Source organism: Myotis brandtii, unplaced genomic scaffold (assembly GCF_000412655.1).
Source record: "Myotis brandtii unplaced genomic scaffold, ASM41265v1 scaffold412, whole genome shotgun sequence".
Taxonomy (NCBI): domain Eukaryota; kingdom Metazoa; phylum Chordata; class Mammalia; order Chiroptera; family Vespertilionidae; genus Myotis; species Myotis brandtii.
In genome coordinates, this window is record NW_005365832.1 from 463,890 (window position 1) to 482,034 (window position 18,145).

General features: G+C 46.6%; 1 protein-coding gene across 1 annotated transcript in view; it reads right to left on the reverse strand.

Moving 5' to 3' along the window:
• The window catches only part of ANKRD44 (ankyrin repeat domain 44), a 147,432-nt gene that overhangs the window by 35,936 nt on the left and 93,351 nt on the right, over positions 1-18,145 (reverse strand). The window contains exons 18-19 of the mRNA XM_014545560.1: positions 8,206-8,277; positions 325-526 (exon numbers count right to left, since the gene is read on the reverse strand). Coding sequence (XP_014401046.1) covers positions 325-526; positions 8,206-8,277 — 274 coding nt within the window. The remainder of the gene's footprint in view (positions 1-324; positions 527-8,205; positions 8,278-18,145) is intronic.

Consider the following 18,145-nt stretch of genomic DNA (forward strand, 5'->3'; position numbering starts at 1 on the left):
AAGGCTATGCTGGGGGGGAGGAGGCGGGGGGGAGAGGGGCAGGAGGTACATGGGAAGTCTCTGTACCTTCCTCTCAATTTTGCTGTGAACCTAAAACTGTTCTAAAAAAATACATCTTTAAAGGAGACGCCAGAGCCCATCTGGCCCGAGAAACACCAATCACCTCCACGTGGATGGGAAGCCAAGGGTTTTGGACGAGTGTAGGCATGCCTGATGCAGAAAGAAAATGTTTTAAAAATTGGGATGGAAGAAGATGCTGCCAACCTTTTACTCAGCTTACGAGTCGGCCGCAAAAACGCTAACCATTCTCTGGGCGAGACCCACCTGAGGCGTGAAGTGGGGTCCTTTTGGTGACATCGTCTTTCACAAAGATGGACGCGCCCTGGTTGATCAGCGCTTCCACGCATTCCGTGTGGCCCTTGAAGGCAGCCAGGTCCAGAGCGGTGCGGCCCTTCTCGTCCCGGATGTCCAGGTCCACCAGGGACTGCAGGAGCACTTCCAGGGCCTGGTGGTGCCCGTTGTAGGCCTGAAAGGGGAAGCCAGTGACACAAGTGCTCGCTCGCCTCGGACCCCACCGCTCCCCCAGTGCGGGGTGCGGCCTCCAAGGTCACAGACAGAGGCCACCCCAAGGAGCACGTCAGACAGACACTCAGGATAAAGCAAAACACAGGAAACCAGCCCTAACCAGTTTGGCTCACTGGATAGAGCATCGGCCTGTGGACTCAAGGGTCCCAGGTTCGATTCTGGTCAAGGGCATGTACCTTGGTTGCGGGCACATCCCCAGTAAGGAGTGTGCAGGAGGCAGCTGATGGATGTTTCTCTCTCATCGATGTTTCTAACTCTCTATCCCTCTCCCTTCCTCTCTGTAAAAAATCAATAAAATATATTTTTTAAAAACCAACCAAACAAAAAAACAGGAAACCAAAGAATTAGATTGAAAAATCAAAGTGCATGAAACTCACAGCTATGTATGAATTCCTTCGTGTCCTTGAGCTTTGTCAAATAATCTGCCCCAGAGGCACCGAATGTATGAATGGATTCATGTATTTGTATCTATCGATCTACTCTCCCAATACAAACCAGCAGCTGAATGAATTAATATTTTCTTATATCTGCCAGTTCAGGCTAACCATACTGACATGATCCGATTTTTTTTTTTTCCCGGGAGATTATTCTGTTAAACCTGGAGCAAAAGGTTACCAAAAACATGTGGTCTTCATAATTCAACAGAGGTGTACAGACCTTGTTGCGGTTGAATATTTTCATTTCTAGCCACGTGACCCTGGGTGAGTTTCTTAATTTCACTTAGTTTGCTTCCTTGTCTATAAAAGGACAGCAATAAAAGGTGCCTCACAGGGAGGATTAAAAAAAAAGAGAGAGATAAAATCGCACAGGCTTTGCATCATACCGTGTACACAGTTGATGCTTCCTCCTCTCCCCTTTACTCCCTCCACTGATTACAATGAAAACAGAGACAAAAGTGTGGAAAAACGTTCTGTGTAGCAGCACCAAGTTCTGACCTATTATGAGGCCCTACGCTATGCTCAGAGGAAGAGCCTTCATACTAAAAAACAAAAGTCTGAAAGCTGATTTTTATTAAGTCTATGAGGTAAAAAGCATCTATGTACACACAAGAGAAAGAACATTGAAATAAAGAAAAGAAAAGAAAAGGTGTAGGAATCCAGAGAGCAGGGACAGGGAGGAGCAGGGAGGTGAGAGAGACGGAGGGAAGGCCAGTCCTCGGGGTCCTCAGCCCAAGTCCCCTCTTTTGTCTCCGGCACCTCCCATGTTTCTGCCGCGGTGATTACGCAGGCACCATTTATTTGAAAAAGGGCTCAGCACAGAAAAAGGTTAGTTTCCTTAATATAACAAGAGCTCTTACGAACCATTTTTAAAAACTAGAAAATGTGCAAAGGGCATAAAGAGGCAGCTCACATAAAAAGAAAAGGTCAGTGAACATATGAAAAAAAATGTATATTTTATGGTACTATTTTTTAACTACCAGATTGGCAATGATTAAGTTTGGTCATGTCCTGTATTAGTTAAGAGCGGTGGAAAAAGAAATTTTATGCTCTGTTGGTGGGACTATAGATTGGTGTGACATTTGTGGAGAGCAATTTGACAAAACCTATCAAATAAAAAAAAATACTAAGTTGCAAACACTGCATAGAGCACGACCTCATTTATACAAAAAAGCAAATATATCCAGAAATATACATGTCTTTATATGTATACTTCTAAATTTATAGCAAATTTTAGAAGATTAGGAGAGAAACTGTGAACTTCTAGAAACGAAAAGTAAAGTAATGAACATATGGACATTTTTCACCTTATCTTTTTAAAAATTATTTAAATTGTTTCCTCTGAGTATTTTTTTGAATATATTTTTATTGATTTCAGAGAGGAAGGGAGAGGGAGAGAGAGGGAAATAATCACTGATGAGAGAGAATCATCGATTGGCTGCCTCCTGCATGCCCCCCACTGGGGATCAAGCCTGCAAGCAAGGCATGTGACCCTGACTGGAACCAAACCCGGGACCCTTCAGTCCACAGGCCGATGATCTATCCAATGAACCGAACCAGCCAGGGCAGAATATGTTTTTTAAATAGCACTATTGAAGGCACTGTGCTGAGCACTCCAGCTATAGCCTCTCATTTAATCGCTGCAAGCATCCTTTTTATAGATGAACAAAACAAACAATGAAACCAGCAATGTTCACTGACTCAACAGCACTTAGCTAGTACATGACAGAGTTGGGATTTGAAACCCCAAATCTGAGACCACGAAAACCTATGCTTTCAGGCAACGTCTTATCATTTCCCCCCAGTAACTCCACTGAAGTGACTTTCAGACAAAATACTTTTGTCTCTACGTGTTCCGGCGCGGAGAGCTGATTAACAAGCATCGGATCAGAAACTACACTCTTCCCTGGAAGGCCTGGCGTCGGGGGAAGTGCCCCGAACGAGGTTTGCGCTCGGGAATGTCCAGGCCGTCGCTCCTACACTGCACGTGGCCTTTCTTGAGACGGAGAACCGAATCCCTGCACCACCTTCAGGACCTGGACTTGCTGTGCAAACCGTAACTGCAGAGGCTCCCAGGCCTTCAGTCTAAACTCAACTCTGAAGCGGCCTTTGCTCTGAGCCAGGCAGCACTGGGCATGCAGCGCCTCCTGTAACTGTCACGGCCACCCATGGTCTGAATGCTATCGTGATCCTCACTTTACCCACGAGGACACCGAAGGGCAGGGAGATGGGCCAAGCCGCCCGCGGTCACACGGCCTCGCATGGGGAGCTGGGACTCAGAGCACACGGACCCCGAGCCCCGGCTGGGGCCTTGGCATGAGCTGCCATGGAATGGGCGCCACAAGGCCAACGGCTTTGTTTCTTTAGCTTTTTATTACAGGACAATTCCAACTTATGCCAAGAAGATAGGCTGGTGCGATGGAGTCCCATGTACCCATCACCTGGTCTCTGCCACCACTGACTCAGACCGGAGGTGACTCTAAGCAGATGTGGTAACAGAAGCACTGACACCAGGGTGTAAATCCGACCGTCTCACCCAGGGCTGGAGTCTGTGGCTTATTTCAAAACTCACTTTACACTGTAATGGTTGAGGGGGTAAGAGATCAACTGAAGGACTTGTATGCATGCATATCTGGGGCCTTGGCATGAGCTGCCATGGAATGGGCGCCACAAGGCCAACGGCTTTGTTTCTTTAGCTTTTTATTACAGGACAATTCCAACTTATGCCAAGAAGATAGGCTGGTGCGATGGAGTCCCATGTACCCATCACCTGGTCTCTGCCACCACTGACTCAGACCGGAGGTGACTCTAAGCAGATGTGGTAACAGAAGCACTGACAGGGTGTAAATCCGACCGTCTCACCCAGGGCTGGAGTCTGTGGCTTATTTGAAAACTGACTTTGCATAACACTTCCTCTCACTTTACACTGTAATGGTTGAGGGGGTAAGAGATCAACTGAAGGACTTGTATGCATGCATATAAGCAAAACCAATGGACACAGACAGGGGGAGGTAGGTGAGGGCACGTGCTGGGGTGTGGGGGCGGCCAGGGAGAGGGCAATGGGGGGAAAAGGAGACTTACACAATACTTTAAAACAATAAAGAATTTAAAATAAAATAAATAAATAAATAAATAGATTGTAATGGCAGAGCCCATGAAAGAAGACTTACATAATACTTTAAAACAACAAAGAATTTAAAATAAAATAAATAAATAAATAGATTGTAATGGCAGAGCCCAGCCAACTGCATGGCTCAGTGGTTGAGCGTCAACCTGTGAACTAGGAGGTCACGGTTAGATTCCTGGTCAGGGCACATGCCTGGGTTGGGGGCTTGATCCCCAGTGTGGGGCATGCAGGAGGCAGCTGGCCAGCGATTCTCTCTCATCATTGATGTTTCTCTCTCCCTCCCTCTCTCTTCCTCTCTGAAATCAATAAAAACATTTAAATTGTAATGGCAGCAACTGATTCTGCTCGTGTGGACATCCTGACGTCACACCCGCGGAAAGGACTCCACGTGGGTAACAGCAGGATCTAGTTGCCATTTGCAAATGGTGGTCCTTCCGGGCCCATTCCTACTGCGACAAAAACAGCGAACATGTTCACGTCTGTCAGTATGACAGCCTCAGAAAATAGAACCGGCGACTTACAAAGCACATGCATATCTATGAAGCATGACAACGAACACGTTAGATTTACTAGAGAAGACACAAAGACAGACTCAGGAAGGCAGCCGGCATGGAGGCACCGCAGGGGCACCACAGGCGCATAAGCTGGGTGCTGACGTACGAACTCACCTCCTCCAAGAGGCCCTTTAAACCTCACAGCAACGACTAAACCCATTAGCATGTGTCCAAGCTAAAGAGACTTAATGTCAAAATAAAACGGAGCGAACCCTGCTGGCAGTTAGAGAAGCCTCAGAATCCCATCCCATACTTCCTTCTATACCAGGAGCTTGAAACGTCCCTTAAAGACAGGATGGTTGTAAGTCCGGGTTTACCTATAGAATCCTGGTTTTTGCCTTTAGTCTAGTTCAGCGATTTTCAACTGGTGTGCTACAAGAATTGTTAAAACATGCAATACCTGACGGCTTAGTCAGGGGCACTGGCCTCTTTTCCCTTAGATTGTCAGATAAAAAATGACAACAGTAAACACAAGAGCCATCCGGTGTGAATCAATCAAACATATACCTATTTTTTGTTGTTGTTGTTAGGCCATAACAAATACAGAGGCCAAAAATACATCTTTTGGTGTGCTGCAGAATTCTAGTAATTAGTTTGTGTGTGTCATAAGTTGGAAATCGCTGGCCCTGTTTCCAGCTCCTGCATTTTAGCATACATCTGCATTACAATACAGAACTTCAGAGACACAGTGACGTACTAAACGTCAAAGGCAACAGGAGGGGAATAATAAAGGTAACTCGGACTAGACCAGAACGTTCATTTATCTTCACACTTCAGAGCTTAGCCCTATGGAATTCTATTTGATGGTTAATGCATGATTCAGTCTTGAGACAATTATATGGCTTTTGGGGTCTATTGAAAGAGTGGACAACGAAGCTTTAAGCTCTCTGAAAGGGACTCGGTAGTCAGCAGTACGCGATGAAAACTGTCCTATTCTCCTTTCTATTCCCATCACCTTCCACCAGGCGGTCAGTAGGTAATTCCACAAATAATGTCTGAAATAACTAAAGGAGGAAGCAACTCACCTTTGCGCTTCTGCCTAGAACACTCAGGTGTCAGCCAGCCACGTAAAAGGACAAACACGCTGGTTCAAAAAGCACGTAGTGCGTTGGCTTTCAATAGACAACCCAGTGTAAGCCTTTGCCGCAGGGAACAAACATTTTAAGTCTGTTTCACAAAATTCCTTAAATCTCGGTAGGTAACACATTTTTAGAATGTGATTAATTTCTTTGAACTTTTTTGATGGGAACTGAGGACACCGAGGAGGAAGAAGTTGGGGGTCCTCACAGAATCCGCGAAACCTTGGGTCCATCTGGTCCTCTGGGCAGCGGGAGCCCTCATTTGCATAGCCCTGCTTCCTGATTTAATTTTTTCAAGTGGCTGAAAATGCCCATGAACTCCCTGGCTCGTCACCCTGGAGGCTTGGATCATTCCAGCAGGAAATGGTAACCAGGTGGGTCAGGTGTCCCGTGGCCGGCAGGTTGGAGGGCATCTGCTTCCACCTAAGAAGCGAATGCCCTGGGGTTTCATCCAGTGAATTGCCTCAGAGGCCCCTGGACAGGCAGATGGCATCCTTGGGGAGTCCTTGAAGCAAATAATATATTTTTATTTGTTTTTATTATTTTTAAAAATATTTTTCATTTTTATTGATTTCAGAGAGGAAGGGAGAGGGAGAGAGAGAGAAACATCAATGATGAGAGAGAATCATTGATCGGCTGCTTCCCACAAGCTCCCCACCCTGGCACGCACCCTCCAGTCCGCAGGCCGACGATCTATCCATTGAGCCAACCCAGCCAAGGCAAAGCAAATAATATATTTTTAAATGGTTTGCATTTCAAGGGCATGACTAAAATGTTTTAGGATTAACCCACTGCTATCACCACGGCCAAAGGCATCCTCATCCCTGCTTGCCTGGTTGTCTACCTTCTGCTTTGTCTACCTTACAGTTTCAACTCCACACACTTTTAAAACAAAAGTAATATCACTTCATCTGTCTCCTCAGACTCCTCCAAAGGGCTTTCTATTTTGCTCAAAGGAAAGGTCACAGTTCTTACAAGAACATGAGGCCCTCTGACCTACGCGGCTCCCTGCCCCCCGGCAACATGTCAGGCCTTGTCCCCTCCCCACGCCACACTCTCCCTGCCACAGTGGTTTTCTGGCTCTTCCGGTAACTTGCCAAGCGTGCCCTCACCTTTGTGCTTCTGCCTAGAACACTCAGGTGTCAGCCAGCCACGTGGGCAGCCCTGGTGTCCGTGCAGGAGGGAGGTTCTGCGCTACGTAACAGCGCCCGGCCACCTCCACCCCCGTCTCGCCGATCTCTGTGGGGCACACGCAGCACCTATCACCCTCCGTCCTGCCACACGGTCACTTGCCTGGACTGGACTGGACTGGAAAGTACCAGGACAGAGCCCGGGCTTTGCTTACGGCAACAGCTCCAGCTCCTGGGACAGTGCTTACTACAGACACAGTCGGCACATGTCAATGAAAGACCGACATCATGTTAATCATGGGGAGGATGACGCTGCTGGTTGCACACAGGCGCCAGGCACTGTTCGCACTGCTTTACGTGTTAGCTCATGTCATTCCCCCAACGGCCCTGGGATAGAGGTACTGCTGTTCTCCACATGTGGTGGGTGGAGAAACTGAGGCACAAGAGGTTAGATACTTAGCTAAGCTCATACAACAAATTAATTAACAAATTGGAAAAGGTTTGGAGATCCTTAACTAACTCACCCCTTTTAATTTACAGGAGGGAAACCAGGTCCAGGTGAGCTACTAGTGAGGAGACTGGCAGCTGGGACCCCTCTCTGCATGCACTTCCTAATTCCCAAAGCCCACCCTGTCTTTCCAGTACTGGAAACCCATAGAGCTTAGCAGAGCACCAGGCATGCAAAAAACACTGAACAGTCACTTTTTAAAAATGAATGAGAGATGACAGAATTCCTAGAAGCTGAGAAGTCTCTTCTCAGATCAGAAGGAGGCTTGGCGGTGCACTCAACCCCGCTTTCAAAGGGCATCAGGATTCCATCTGAGGTACCCTTTCCAACAGGCCTCTCTGGGGGTGGCTAGTGCTGTCTGTGAACCCTCGGTGTTGGGGTAACTTCCCCAGGCACAGCCGATGGTTGGGCAGAGATTTCAGGGAACAACCTTTAGAGCAACCGATACCAAAAGCCAACCGGTGTGAATTTTTTACATGTAAGCATCCCACAACCTATCCACATTTTCCATTCCAAATCCATCTCCAGGAACAAAGACTTATGCACATTTTAACCTGATTTCCCTGGATTCAGAGTGTGTGTGCGTATGTCAGTGGGTGTGTTGGTGGGTGTGACTGAGGGTGGGGAGGTGGGTGTCCATGGATGTGCCCGAGCCTTTGCCCAGGCACTGTTTTCGTTGTCAGCCATGTCTGCATGGCTGTGCTTTCATTGTCAGAGCAGCCTAGTTTTAGGAACGCTTTGGTTCTTCCTGTAACAAGCGAAGTTGCCCACAGAATCTCACTTACAGCCAAGTGGAGCGGACTCTTGGTAGCACCCGGATCTGATTCTTCAAAACCACCGTTGGTTCTTTCCAAAAGCTGTGGAGAGGAAGGAAAACGACAGGACGTCAGTACAGTCCACAAAAGGAGTCTGACTTCATGGGTACGAGTGGGAGCACAGGTGAGGAAGGAGGTGTCAGGAACTGAAGACATTGTGCAACTTATCAGCAATGTAAGGAACCTGACATAGTACGTCCAACAAGGACGCTGAGGGTTTCAGCCTCTAGAACAGTGGTTCCCAACCTATTTTTGGCCATGCCCCCCCTAAGCATCTCTAAAATCCTGATGTCCCCCACTCCCCGTGCGTGACAAATAATTCTTATTTTTCAAAAAGTGAACTCCTAAAAGGCCATTAACTTGGTCTAAACAAGGTTCCAAAGAACATGGCATCCATGAAAGAGAAAAATAAAAGAATGATAGGATAGTTGAAGTACTGAGGAAGAAATCATTAAGGAATTGTTAAAAAATAATAATAATATGAAGCGATATGAAAAAAAGCAAATAAAATTTCAAAACATGTAATAGAGAACTGAAATGCATAAATATGTCACAACATATATTTATACTAGAGGCCCGGTGCACGAATTCATGCACGGGTGGGGTCTGGCCAGCCCGCCCTGATAGGGGCCAATTGGGCCAGGCTGGCCGGGGGGAGGGGCTGCAGGCAGTTGGCTGGACAGCCCCGCCCCCTGGTCGAACGCCCGGTTAGGAGACAATTTGAATATTAGCCTTTTATTATATAGGAGGATATGGTATAAGAGGCCCCTAGGACCATAAGAAATGCCAAAAGTTCACTGTTAATAACTCATTCTCAAATTGCCCCCCTTAAAAATCAAATTGCCACCCTGTGGGCATGTGCCCCACATTGGGAACCACTGCTCTAGATCATCTCAGCGTTTGTATACAAGAAAGGCTTCCTGTTTTCAAAGATGCTCGGCCTCACCAACCTGGAGAAGTCATTCATGGGAAGCCCACACTTCACCCACCAGATGGTAACAATGAAAAAATTGCAATGCTTAGTTCATTCCATCATCAAACACACATTCACCGGAGAAAGGGTTGCAAAAGACATGAAGCTCCTGTTCCCATGGAGCTTCCAGTATAGAGAAGGAAAGCAGACGAGCAAATTCACAAATGAAAGGTATCTGGCGTTGATCAATGCTATGATGAAAATACAACAGTGTGACGAGATCGAGTGACCGGGAAGTGACTTTACAGCTGATGGCCAGGCAAGGCCCCTCCAAGGAGGTCTCAGTTAAAGTGAGACCTGAATGAAAAGAAGAATTACAGCAAGTGAAGGTGTGGCAGCAGAGTGTCTGGGAGGAGGGAGGAGTCGGTGCAAATGCACCAAGTGGGGGCGAACACGGTGAGTTCACAGAGCAGGAAGGATGGTGTGGGCCAAGCGGATGCGTGTGGCTCTGGGGCCAATAGCAGCGGCAGTGACTGTCAGCTGGGGTCCGGGGCCACGGGCAGCCATCCGGTGGCTGCTCTCTGCTTCCCTGTCTCCTGGTCATAGGGAAGGGGCAGCTGCCCTGGCCGCCGAGTGCCCCAGTTCAGACCTGTTTCTGGAGGAACAGCCTAGAAAGGTCCCCTCTTCTGGACCTCCCAACAAGCCCGTAAACACCCATCTTTAAAAACCAAATCTTTTTCTGCTTAAAATAGCCAGCATGGTTTCTGTGTCCTTTGACTGAATCCTGACAGATTCAAAGAGTAATGCATATTGTTATAGAAGCTGTGTTAATGGGGGTGCGAAGGGGAAATTAGACCACTCAATACACTAGAAAGCAAAACTTCCTAAAATTCACGTTCCCCGTTTTTCTCCCTGAAAATCTCAAAGTTGTCAAGGGGGAGAAACATATTTTAAAGCCATATCTGTGGAATGATACCATTTTCAATTTTTAAAAAATTGCACTGGCATGACTATATATGCAGAGAAAAAGCCTAGACATACATACCCTACAATGAATAGCACAATAACCTGAACGCGGGATTATACAGGGTTTTGACTTTCTTTTTTATTTTTCCTGACCTCTTTTTGCAGTGACTGTGTAGTTTTCATAATCAGAAAAACAATAAAGCTCTTTCTATTTGGAAAAAAAAGCGATTAACCTTCCTTTTCATTTAACAAATGATGTCCACAGACGCCCAGATAGCCCAGAATTCTTTTCCAGTCAATGCACGTGGGAAACAATGTTTGGACTCTTTGGTAGATCAAATAACAGTGTAAAACGTTCCATCTAAAAGCACACAATTTCAATATCACAAATAATACAACACAAATAGAAATAGCGGAGGTAAGAGACATTTTATGTTTGCTTTTATTCGTGTGGGAATAGAATATGGAACTTAAACAATCTAAGGTATGCTGGAATAATGAGAATAAATTTAATTTTAACTTCAAAGCAAATAACTTTAAAACCAATCTGCCTCACATAGTGGAAATAGAAGTAGCTTTAACTGCTTACAAAGGCTAGAAAACAGCTGTTCTTTTGCTTTGTTTTGCAACATTATCACCTGCAAGACTTCCTGGAATTGACCGTGCCGCCCAACCCCAGATCCGGTCCTGGAATGAACTTGTAATCAAAGGAACACAGAATCATTTCCACCTTCTCACCCACACGAAGAGGCAAGAAGACAATACACTGTTTATAGCCTCAACTCAGGCATGTCCCCGGAAGATTGGTTATGGGGCATGACATTCCACACACATACTTTGATCATACAAAAAGCGTGTGATGTTCTGTGGCAACCAGTCACCCAATATTTGCCGAGAATCCCCGTGCAGGACTCTGGGGTAGGCATCGGGATTCAGCTGTGCAGAGAACATACATGGCCGCTGAAGAGGCGGAGGAAGGGAAAGGTAGTGTGTGTGTTCAAGAATTTCATTCGCCCTCACTCACTCATTCAGTAATTATTTATTGAGCTCTCTGCTAGGCACTGTTATCAGTTCTAAAATGGTCCCTGACCACAAGAAATGTATAGTCCAGGGGGTGCCATGGACAGCTCTAACGTATCCCTCCAGCATGGCATCATGGGCTGCTACCGGCACAATAAAAATGTGCACTCATTTCGAAGATCGACTTGGCCCTCTGCCTAAACAATCTGTTAAAATGGCTGCTTTCATAAAGCCTTTATCTGGGCTACTTCATCTTACTCCTTGTCATCTCCCAAATCCCAGAATTGCTCCTTTTCTCAATTGAGCAATTATTGATGAAGCTTATGTGTAGAGTGTCGCACTGCCTGACCCCGCCTCTTCCTGCACACCCTCCTCCTATAACCTTGCATTCTTAGGTGAAACATCAGAAGGGCTGGGATTAAATCCATTTCCAGCCCCCCACTGGCAGATAATGATGGGCCCCTGACGTGGCCATTGAGAGAAAGCAGCTAGGGTGGGAGCAAGCAGACCTTGGAAGGGCCTTATTTGTGAAACACGAATTCCCTGGTTCAGTGGGGGAGGGGAGGGCACTGTGGAGGGGGAGGCTGGGAGGCTCTGTAATTCTGGGGCCTGAGGAAAGGATTGCATTTGAGACTTTAACAATTGATAGGACGTTTTCTGAATCTGGAGGGTGTTTCTTCTGGGCTCGTGGGCTCACACAGAGAACATCTCAAGGTCTTATTTGACCCTGTGATCCCACTTCTAGGAATATATCTCAAGAAACCAAAAACACCAATCAGAAAGGATATATGCACCCCTATGTTCTTCCGGTCAAGGGCACGCATAGCTAAGATTTGGAAACAGCCTAAGTGCCCATCAGTAGATGAATGGATTAGAAAACTGTGGTACATCTACACGATGGAATACTATGCTGCTGATTTAAAAGCAGCAAAGGTACTCTAGCCGGTTTGTCTCAGTGGACAGAGCGCCAGCCTGCAGACTGAAGGGTCTCGGGTTCGGTTCCGGTCAAGGGCACGTACCTGGGATGCAAGCTCCATCCCGGGCCTTGGTTGGGGCTCCTGTGGGAGGCAACCAATCAATGTGTCTCTCTCACATTGATGTTTCTCTCTCTCTCTGTCTCTCCCCTTCCTTCTACTTTCTCTAAAAATCCATGAAAAAATATCCTTGGGTGAGGATTAACAAGTGAAAAAAAAAATAAAAAAAATAAAAGGTAATAGAAGGCCAAGTTTAGGGCTTTCTCTACAAAATGAATCTGTGATAACAAAATCAAGGATAAATATAAACTCAATGGTAATCCAATGGCCGCTGGGTTAAAAAAACAACACAGTAATCTTGTCCAAAACTGTGAGGAAACATAAATATTGCACTTGAACTAGGAACCCAAGCTTTCCAAATAGTAGAGATTATGACTGGCTATTTGGAAACACGGCAAGAAAAATGCAGGGATCCCAAGAGACTTAAAGCTGATTTAAACTAGTTTTTCTATGTGCTATTTAGGAAAGCAGAAAGCAAGCGTGGCTCTGACAGTAAAAACAAGCATGTAGCCAGCGCGTCTGTGCGGTAGCTTCTCTCTCGGTGGCTATGGTTAGACTTTGACACGTAAGTGAGGAGGGAGAGGAGCTAGAAAACCAATCCAACAGTACCCCCAGGACCGTGTGAAGAAGGTGCTCTGAGAAACGGTTTAAAAATGGATTTAATGCTCGGTCGGTGTGGCTCAGTGGTTGAGCATTGACCTAGGAACCAGGAGGTCACGGTTGGATTCCTGGTCAGGGCACATGCCCAGGTTGTGGGCTTGATCCCCAGTGTGGGGGTTGCAGGAGGCAGCAAATCAATGATTCTCTCTCATCATTGATGTCTCTATCTCTCTCTCCCTCTCCTTTCCTCTCTGAAATCAATAAAAAAATTTTTTAAATGGATTTACTTCTCTTTCGGCAGTGAGCACTAGGAGGATGTGTCTACATCTTCAAGTCTGTTGAGGGTTGGGAGCAGGCCAAGGCCCCTGCAGAGTTGGCACCTCTGTAAGAAATTCTACCTCACATTCTGTGCTTGAGAAATTCAACCTTAAATGTCTGTGCTTGAGAATGAAAGGCTGTGTGGGCAACCTCAAGGCCACGCCTGAGTCAACTGTGCTGAGACCTGGCTCAGCTCAGCCTGGAGGGGGTGCGGGGCCTACAGACTGTTCAGACCACCCAGCCTGTGTCACTACGCTCCATGCAGGGCCTGGGACAGAGCTCAGGGGGTCCCACCGGCCTTTCAGCCTCAGGATTGCTAGGATGTCTCGGGCCACACTGGGCCTCAGGGGACCCCGGCCTTCTCCGGGGGCCTCGGCAGTCACGGCGGTGGCTTTCTGCGGGTGCGCCTGACTCTGCTCACATCCGTTCACAGCTATTAGGAGAAGCTGTCTTGCTTGAAATTGTTATTAACAGCCATTGCCAGAAACTCCGTGGTTTCTAGAAATGTCTGAACCTAATCTAATTTCTGCCTCCCCGCACAATTCTAAAGGTAAGGAACCATGACCTCTCTACGCTTGTGCAAATCAGGGTCCATGCAACTCTAACAGGAGATAACGGGAATGGAGGAGGGCACTCCTGCGAGCCTGGCGAGGCTGGGTTTCCGTTTCTTCCCGGGAGCTGGTTTTGATTGCTCTGCTTATCTCCGCCCTCCAGAGCGCACTCAGGTCCTAGTAATTTCCGTGCCAATTAAAAGGCAGAAGAGCCTGCGGTCTGTATGAGGACGGCGCGTGAAACCTGCTGGGAAGATAAAGCCGAATGCACGCTATAAAATGCATAGTGTTTAAAAACTATCGTGCAAGAGCCTTGAGTGTTCATACACGTTAGCCCTGGCCGGTGTGGCTCAGTTGGTTGGGCCTCATCCTGTGCACCAAAAGGTTGCTGGTTCAATCCCCCATCAGGGCACATGCACAGGTTGCAGGCTCGATCCCCAGGAGGGGGTGTGCAGGAGGCAGCTGATGGACGTTTCTCCCTCTCCCTTCCTCTCTCTCTAAAATATCAATAAAAATATTTTTTTGAATGTTCATATACTTTGACCTATAAACCTACTTCAGAGATTCTATCTTGAGAAACTTTCAAGCCTAAAGCATTTCATAGTAAAATAGTGTACAACAACCTAAATAGTAGGAGAATGCCTAAGTTATGGTCGATCCAATAATGGAACATTATTTAAATTAAAATATATTTACCAAAAGTTCTTAATTTCCATAATATTGTATGGGGGGAAATCAATGTACAAAATTACATATTTAATATTATCTTCTATATGTGAAAAGTAAAATATGTGAAGAGACGAAGGAAATATATCAAAAGGTTAATAATGATTATTTTGGGGTGGTAGGCTTTGGTGCTTGATTTCTTGTTTCCACCTTTCTACATGTTCTAAACTTTCTACAACAAATATAGATTACTCTAGTAAAGGATCAGATACATTTATCTTTAAAGTGAAAGGGTTGAGCCAGATGATTTCCAAGGTCCATTTACCTACCTTCTCCATGGTACCTAGCCAGAATGTAAGGGGTCAATGTTTTCACGAGCAGGACTAGCATACCTTTATTAAGGCAACAATACCATGTTGGCCAGTGTTGCTGTTGGCTGAGTGTGTTTCTTCATGGCCATTAAACTCCAAATTCCTTATAGGCAGGCTCTACCTATACCATGTAGTATGCACTCAATAAAAGTTTGCTGAATTTAACTTAAGTCTCATCAATGAATGAGAGCTATCGTGGGATTAATTACAGAGTGGTAACACAATTGCTACCTGTTCTGAGAGTGCAGAACCACACAAAGCATTACCAGTAGGCTATATTTTTGGTTGGATTTTTCCCTTTACAACAATCTGAAAACATATTCGTTGCAACATCGAAAAAACCAACCAGTCAACCCACCAGCAAAGCAAACACATACACCTGACCTTCCACAGAACACAGTCCTGTAACTGAAAAATGCTCTCGGATACGTGTCTTTCTTAACCACGTCAGTTTACTGTTCTGAGTCCTGTAGCTCCCCATGAGGGGACCCTCTGCTCCCCCGTCAGAGGTACTAAAGAAGACTAATAGCAAACTAAATTGTGATCTGGTTGATGGACCAATACTACGAAGAAGGAGAGATATTAGTAAGAGAATTCCAAACATGTTTTCTGGTTGTAATGACCTAACTCAGTCCAGAAAAAAAGCCAAGCTATATGTTTCTGAAATAACAGAATGCTATGACCCTGTTCATCTCGCCACAGGCAGTCCAGATGAGGAGGAACAGTAAGATGAACTCAGAAGAAGTAAGTCACTCTCTTGGGGGTTAAGGCACCGTGGTTACTGGAAACACAAGGCTGGAGGAAGCCGAAACTGATCATGGAGGGGACGCGGAATTTGGCTTCACTCCTGTGTGTGCGTGTTGAGCCAGAAGAGGCGTGTTCCTGTGTTGGAGACAGATAACACAGAGAGATAGCTGACAAGGGTCCCTATGCAAATCTCGGAGGGAACACAAACAGGCTGTCGCCATCAGCAAAGTCCAGATACACAGTGTACGCCTTGGTTGCTGATACCAGCAAAGTATGCCTTGGGGCCCCCGAATAGATCCACCAAGGATGTGACTGGGAGTGCTGCAGGTCCTCTTGGGTCTGGCAACAGCTGCTGCAAGGGAGTTTCAGTACAACAGCAAAAATCTTCCACCGTTCCCTGGGTATTCACAGTGAAGGAATTAGCCTTGACCGCACCTATTTACCGCCTGAATTTTGCAGAGCAATTCAAGAGTTCAGTTCTCCCTCTGTATCAGCAGTGCGTTCAATATATGGGTGTGTTCTATCAGGGGAACTGTCCCCTGATGCTCTCTTATTCTGTTTTTCTCTTTGGTTCCCTGCATTGTGTGTGTGTGTGTGTGTGTGTGTGTTGTGGTGGTGGTAGTGGTAGTGATCATGGGTGTGTGTGTGGGTTGTGGTGATCGGTGTGTGTGTGTGTGTGTGTGTGTGTGTGTGTGCGTGTTGTGGTGGTGGTAGTAGTAATCATGGGGGGGTTTGGTGATCGGTGTATGTATGGAGAGAGAGAGAGAGAGAGAGAGAGAGAGAGAGAGAGAGAGAGAGAGAGAAGGTGCAGAGGGGAAGAGGACAAAAGCAAAAGTTCTGTGTGAATGAACCATTACCATACATGGGTAACGTAAGTTTAGGAAAAAGAGCAAAAGGGGTCAATATCAAGGGGGTAAGTATCAAACAAAAATCCACAAATATTTGATATTTTTGGATTCCTATTTTAAGGAAAATGATGTAAAACTTGTAAATGAGGCAACAAGGATGATTCTGTGTCCTTTTAAAAAATCATACTGAGGCATTGTTTTGATAACTGCACCCAAGGATTAATTTTTTAGTACAATGTTAATTCAGGACTCGGTCTCTCTGAATTCACATGCTAACTTGTAGATCTGTGCCCAGCAGAGATCCACATTATGTCTGTGGGGCAGAAAAGAGAAGTCCAGAAGTTATAGCTCCTTGCCTTCTTGGATATTAACCAGTTTTGCACCTAACCTAGCAATTTTATTTGCATATTACTTCATTAAAGTGTTTATACATGCTCTGTTCCTCAAATGCTCCTTGAACAATAAAATTTAGCATATCATGAAGTCCATCGTTATTTAAAACAATCTTTAACCCACGTGCCTCCTCTCTTTGCATGAGTCTTGTTTAAATTTTCTGAGAAGTATGTCCTTGGACATCACCCATCAGCTCCCATTACCGCAAAGCCCTCCACAGTCTTACAGACCCTTTGGGAACTCCCCTCACTGCTGTTCCACAGCTGGCTCTTCTGGGGGACACTGAGAACTGGAGAAGGGCCTCCTCTCCTTGCAAAGGGCCTTGTGCAGACATCGGGCCCGGAGCTGTGCTGTCCCAACGTTAGAAAATCAACCCCACTGGGTTTCCAGTGAACTCCTCAGGCTCTGAGACCGAGGAATCCCGGACGCCCCTCCTTCCTCACGTGCCCACTTCACGCAGGGAACCGTGGCAATGGCCAGGAACGTCGCACACGGGTCGAATATCGACTGCACTTGCTCACTCTTCTCCCAGGAACCCGCAGGGGCTGCCAGATACCAGCATTGCTCCTCTGCTGGCTCCCACCCTAAGAGAGGAGGTTTGCCTGAGCGTGCCGAGCTCATCCACTACCTTCAGGGTCTCCCAGTGCGTGGACCATCCTCTCTCCCTTCCTGGCCTCCCTCCCTGTGTGGATGCCCTCGCAGAACTGAAGGGAACCTCGCTCCAGCCAGACACCTGCAGGACCCCAATCTCGGGTCCCCTACAGTCCCAGAGGCAGACCCCTCCCCACCGCCGCCATCTCACTGGCTTCAGAAATAAACCTCACTCAGAAGACAAGGACACACGCCACAAAGCACAGATCATTTACCATCGAAAGCAAGAGCAGTCATTTCATTTGAGCCAAATAAGATAATTCAAAGACATGTTTCTTGCCAAGCTCATAACATTGCATTTCATTAAACCATGTTTTCATTTAGGTAAGACGACTGTCATGCCAGCTATTTTATTGACACTAGTTTCGTTATTTTTCCAGGAAATGGAAAAATTGTTTCAGATTTTGAAAAGATAAAGCAATACAAAATAATGTGATGCAACTATGATACTCCAGAGCCTGGTGTGTGTGTGTGTGTGTGTGTGTGTGTGTGTGTGTGTGTGTGTGAATTTAAAAACTGGTTTCTCCTAAGGGTCCTCCCAGGGTTAGACCCCCCTTAGCCACACTCTCCCCTGATGGGCATGCCTCTCCCTAACCCAAGGGCTGCTGGGAGCCGTGTGCAGGTGGCACTGTGGCAAGTCTGGCCTCCTGGACTCGCTGTCTATGAGGTGTTCGGCCACCCGCCCACCCAGGCAGACTCCTGGGCCTGGTCCCTTTACTGTCATTGAACAGGAAACAGCAGCGTCCTTGAAGGGAGCACACTGTCTGCAGGACTGCACCCCTCCCCCGTGCAGCCCTCCTCCCCCCACAGCCCCCCCACAGCCCTCCCCACA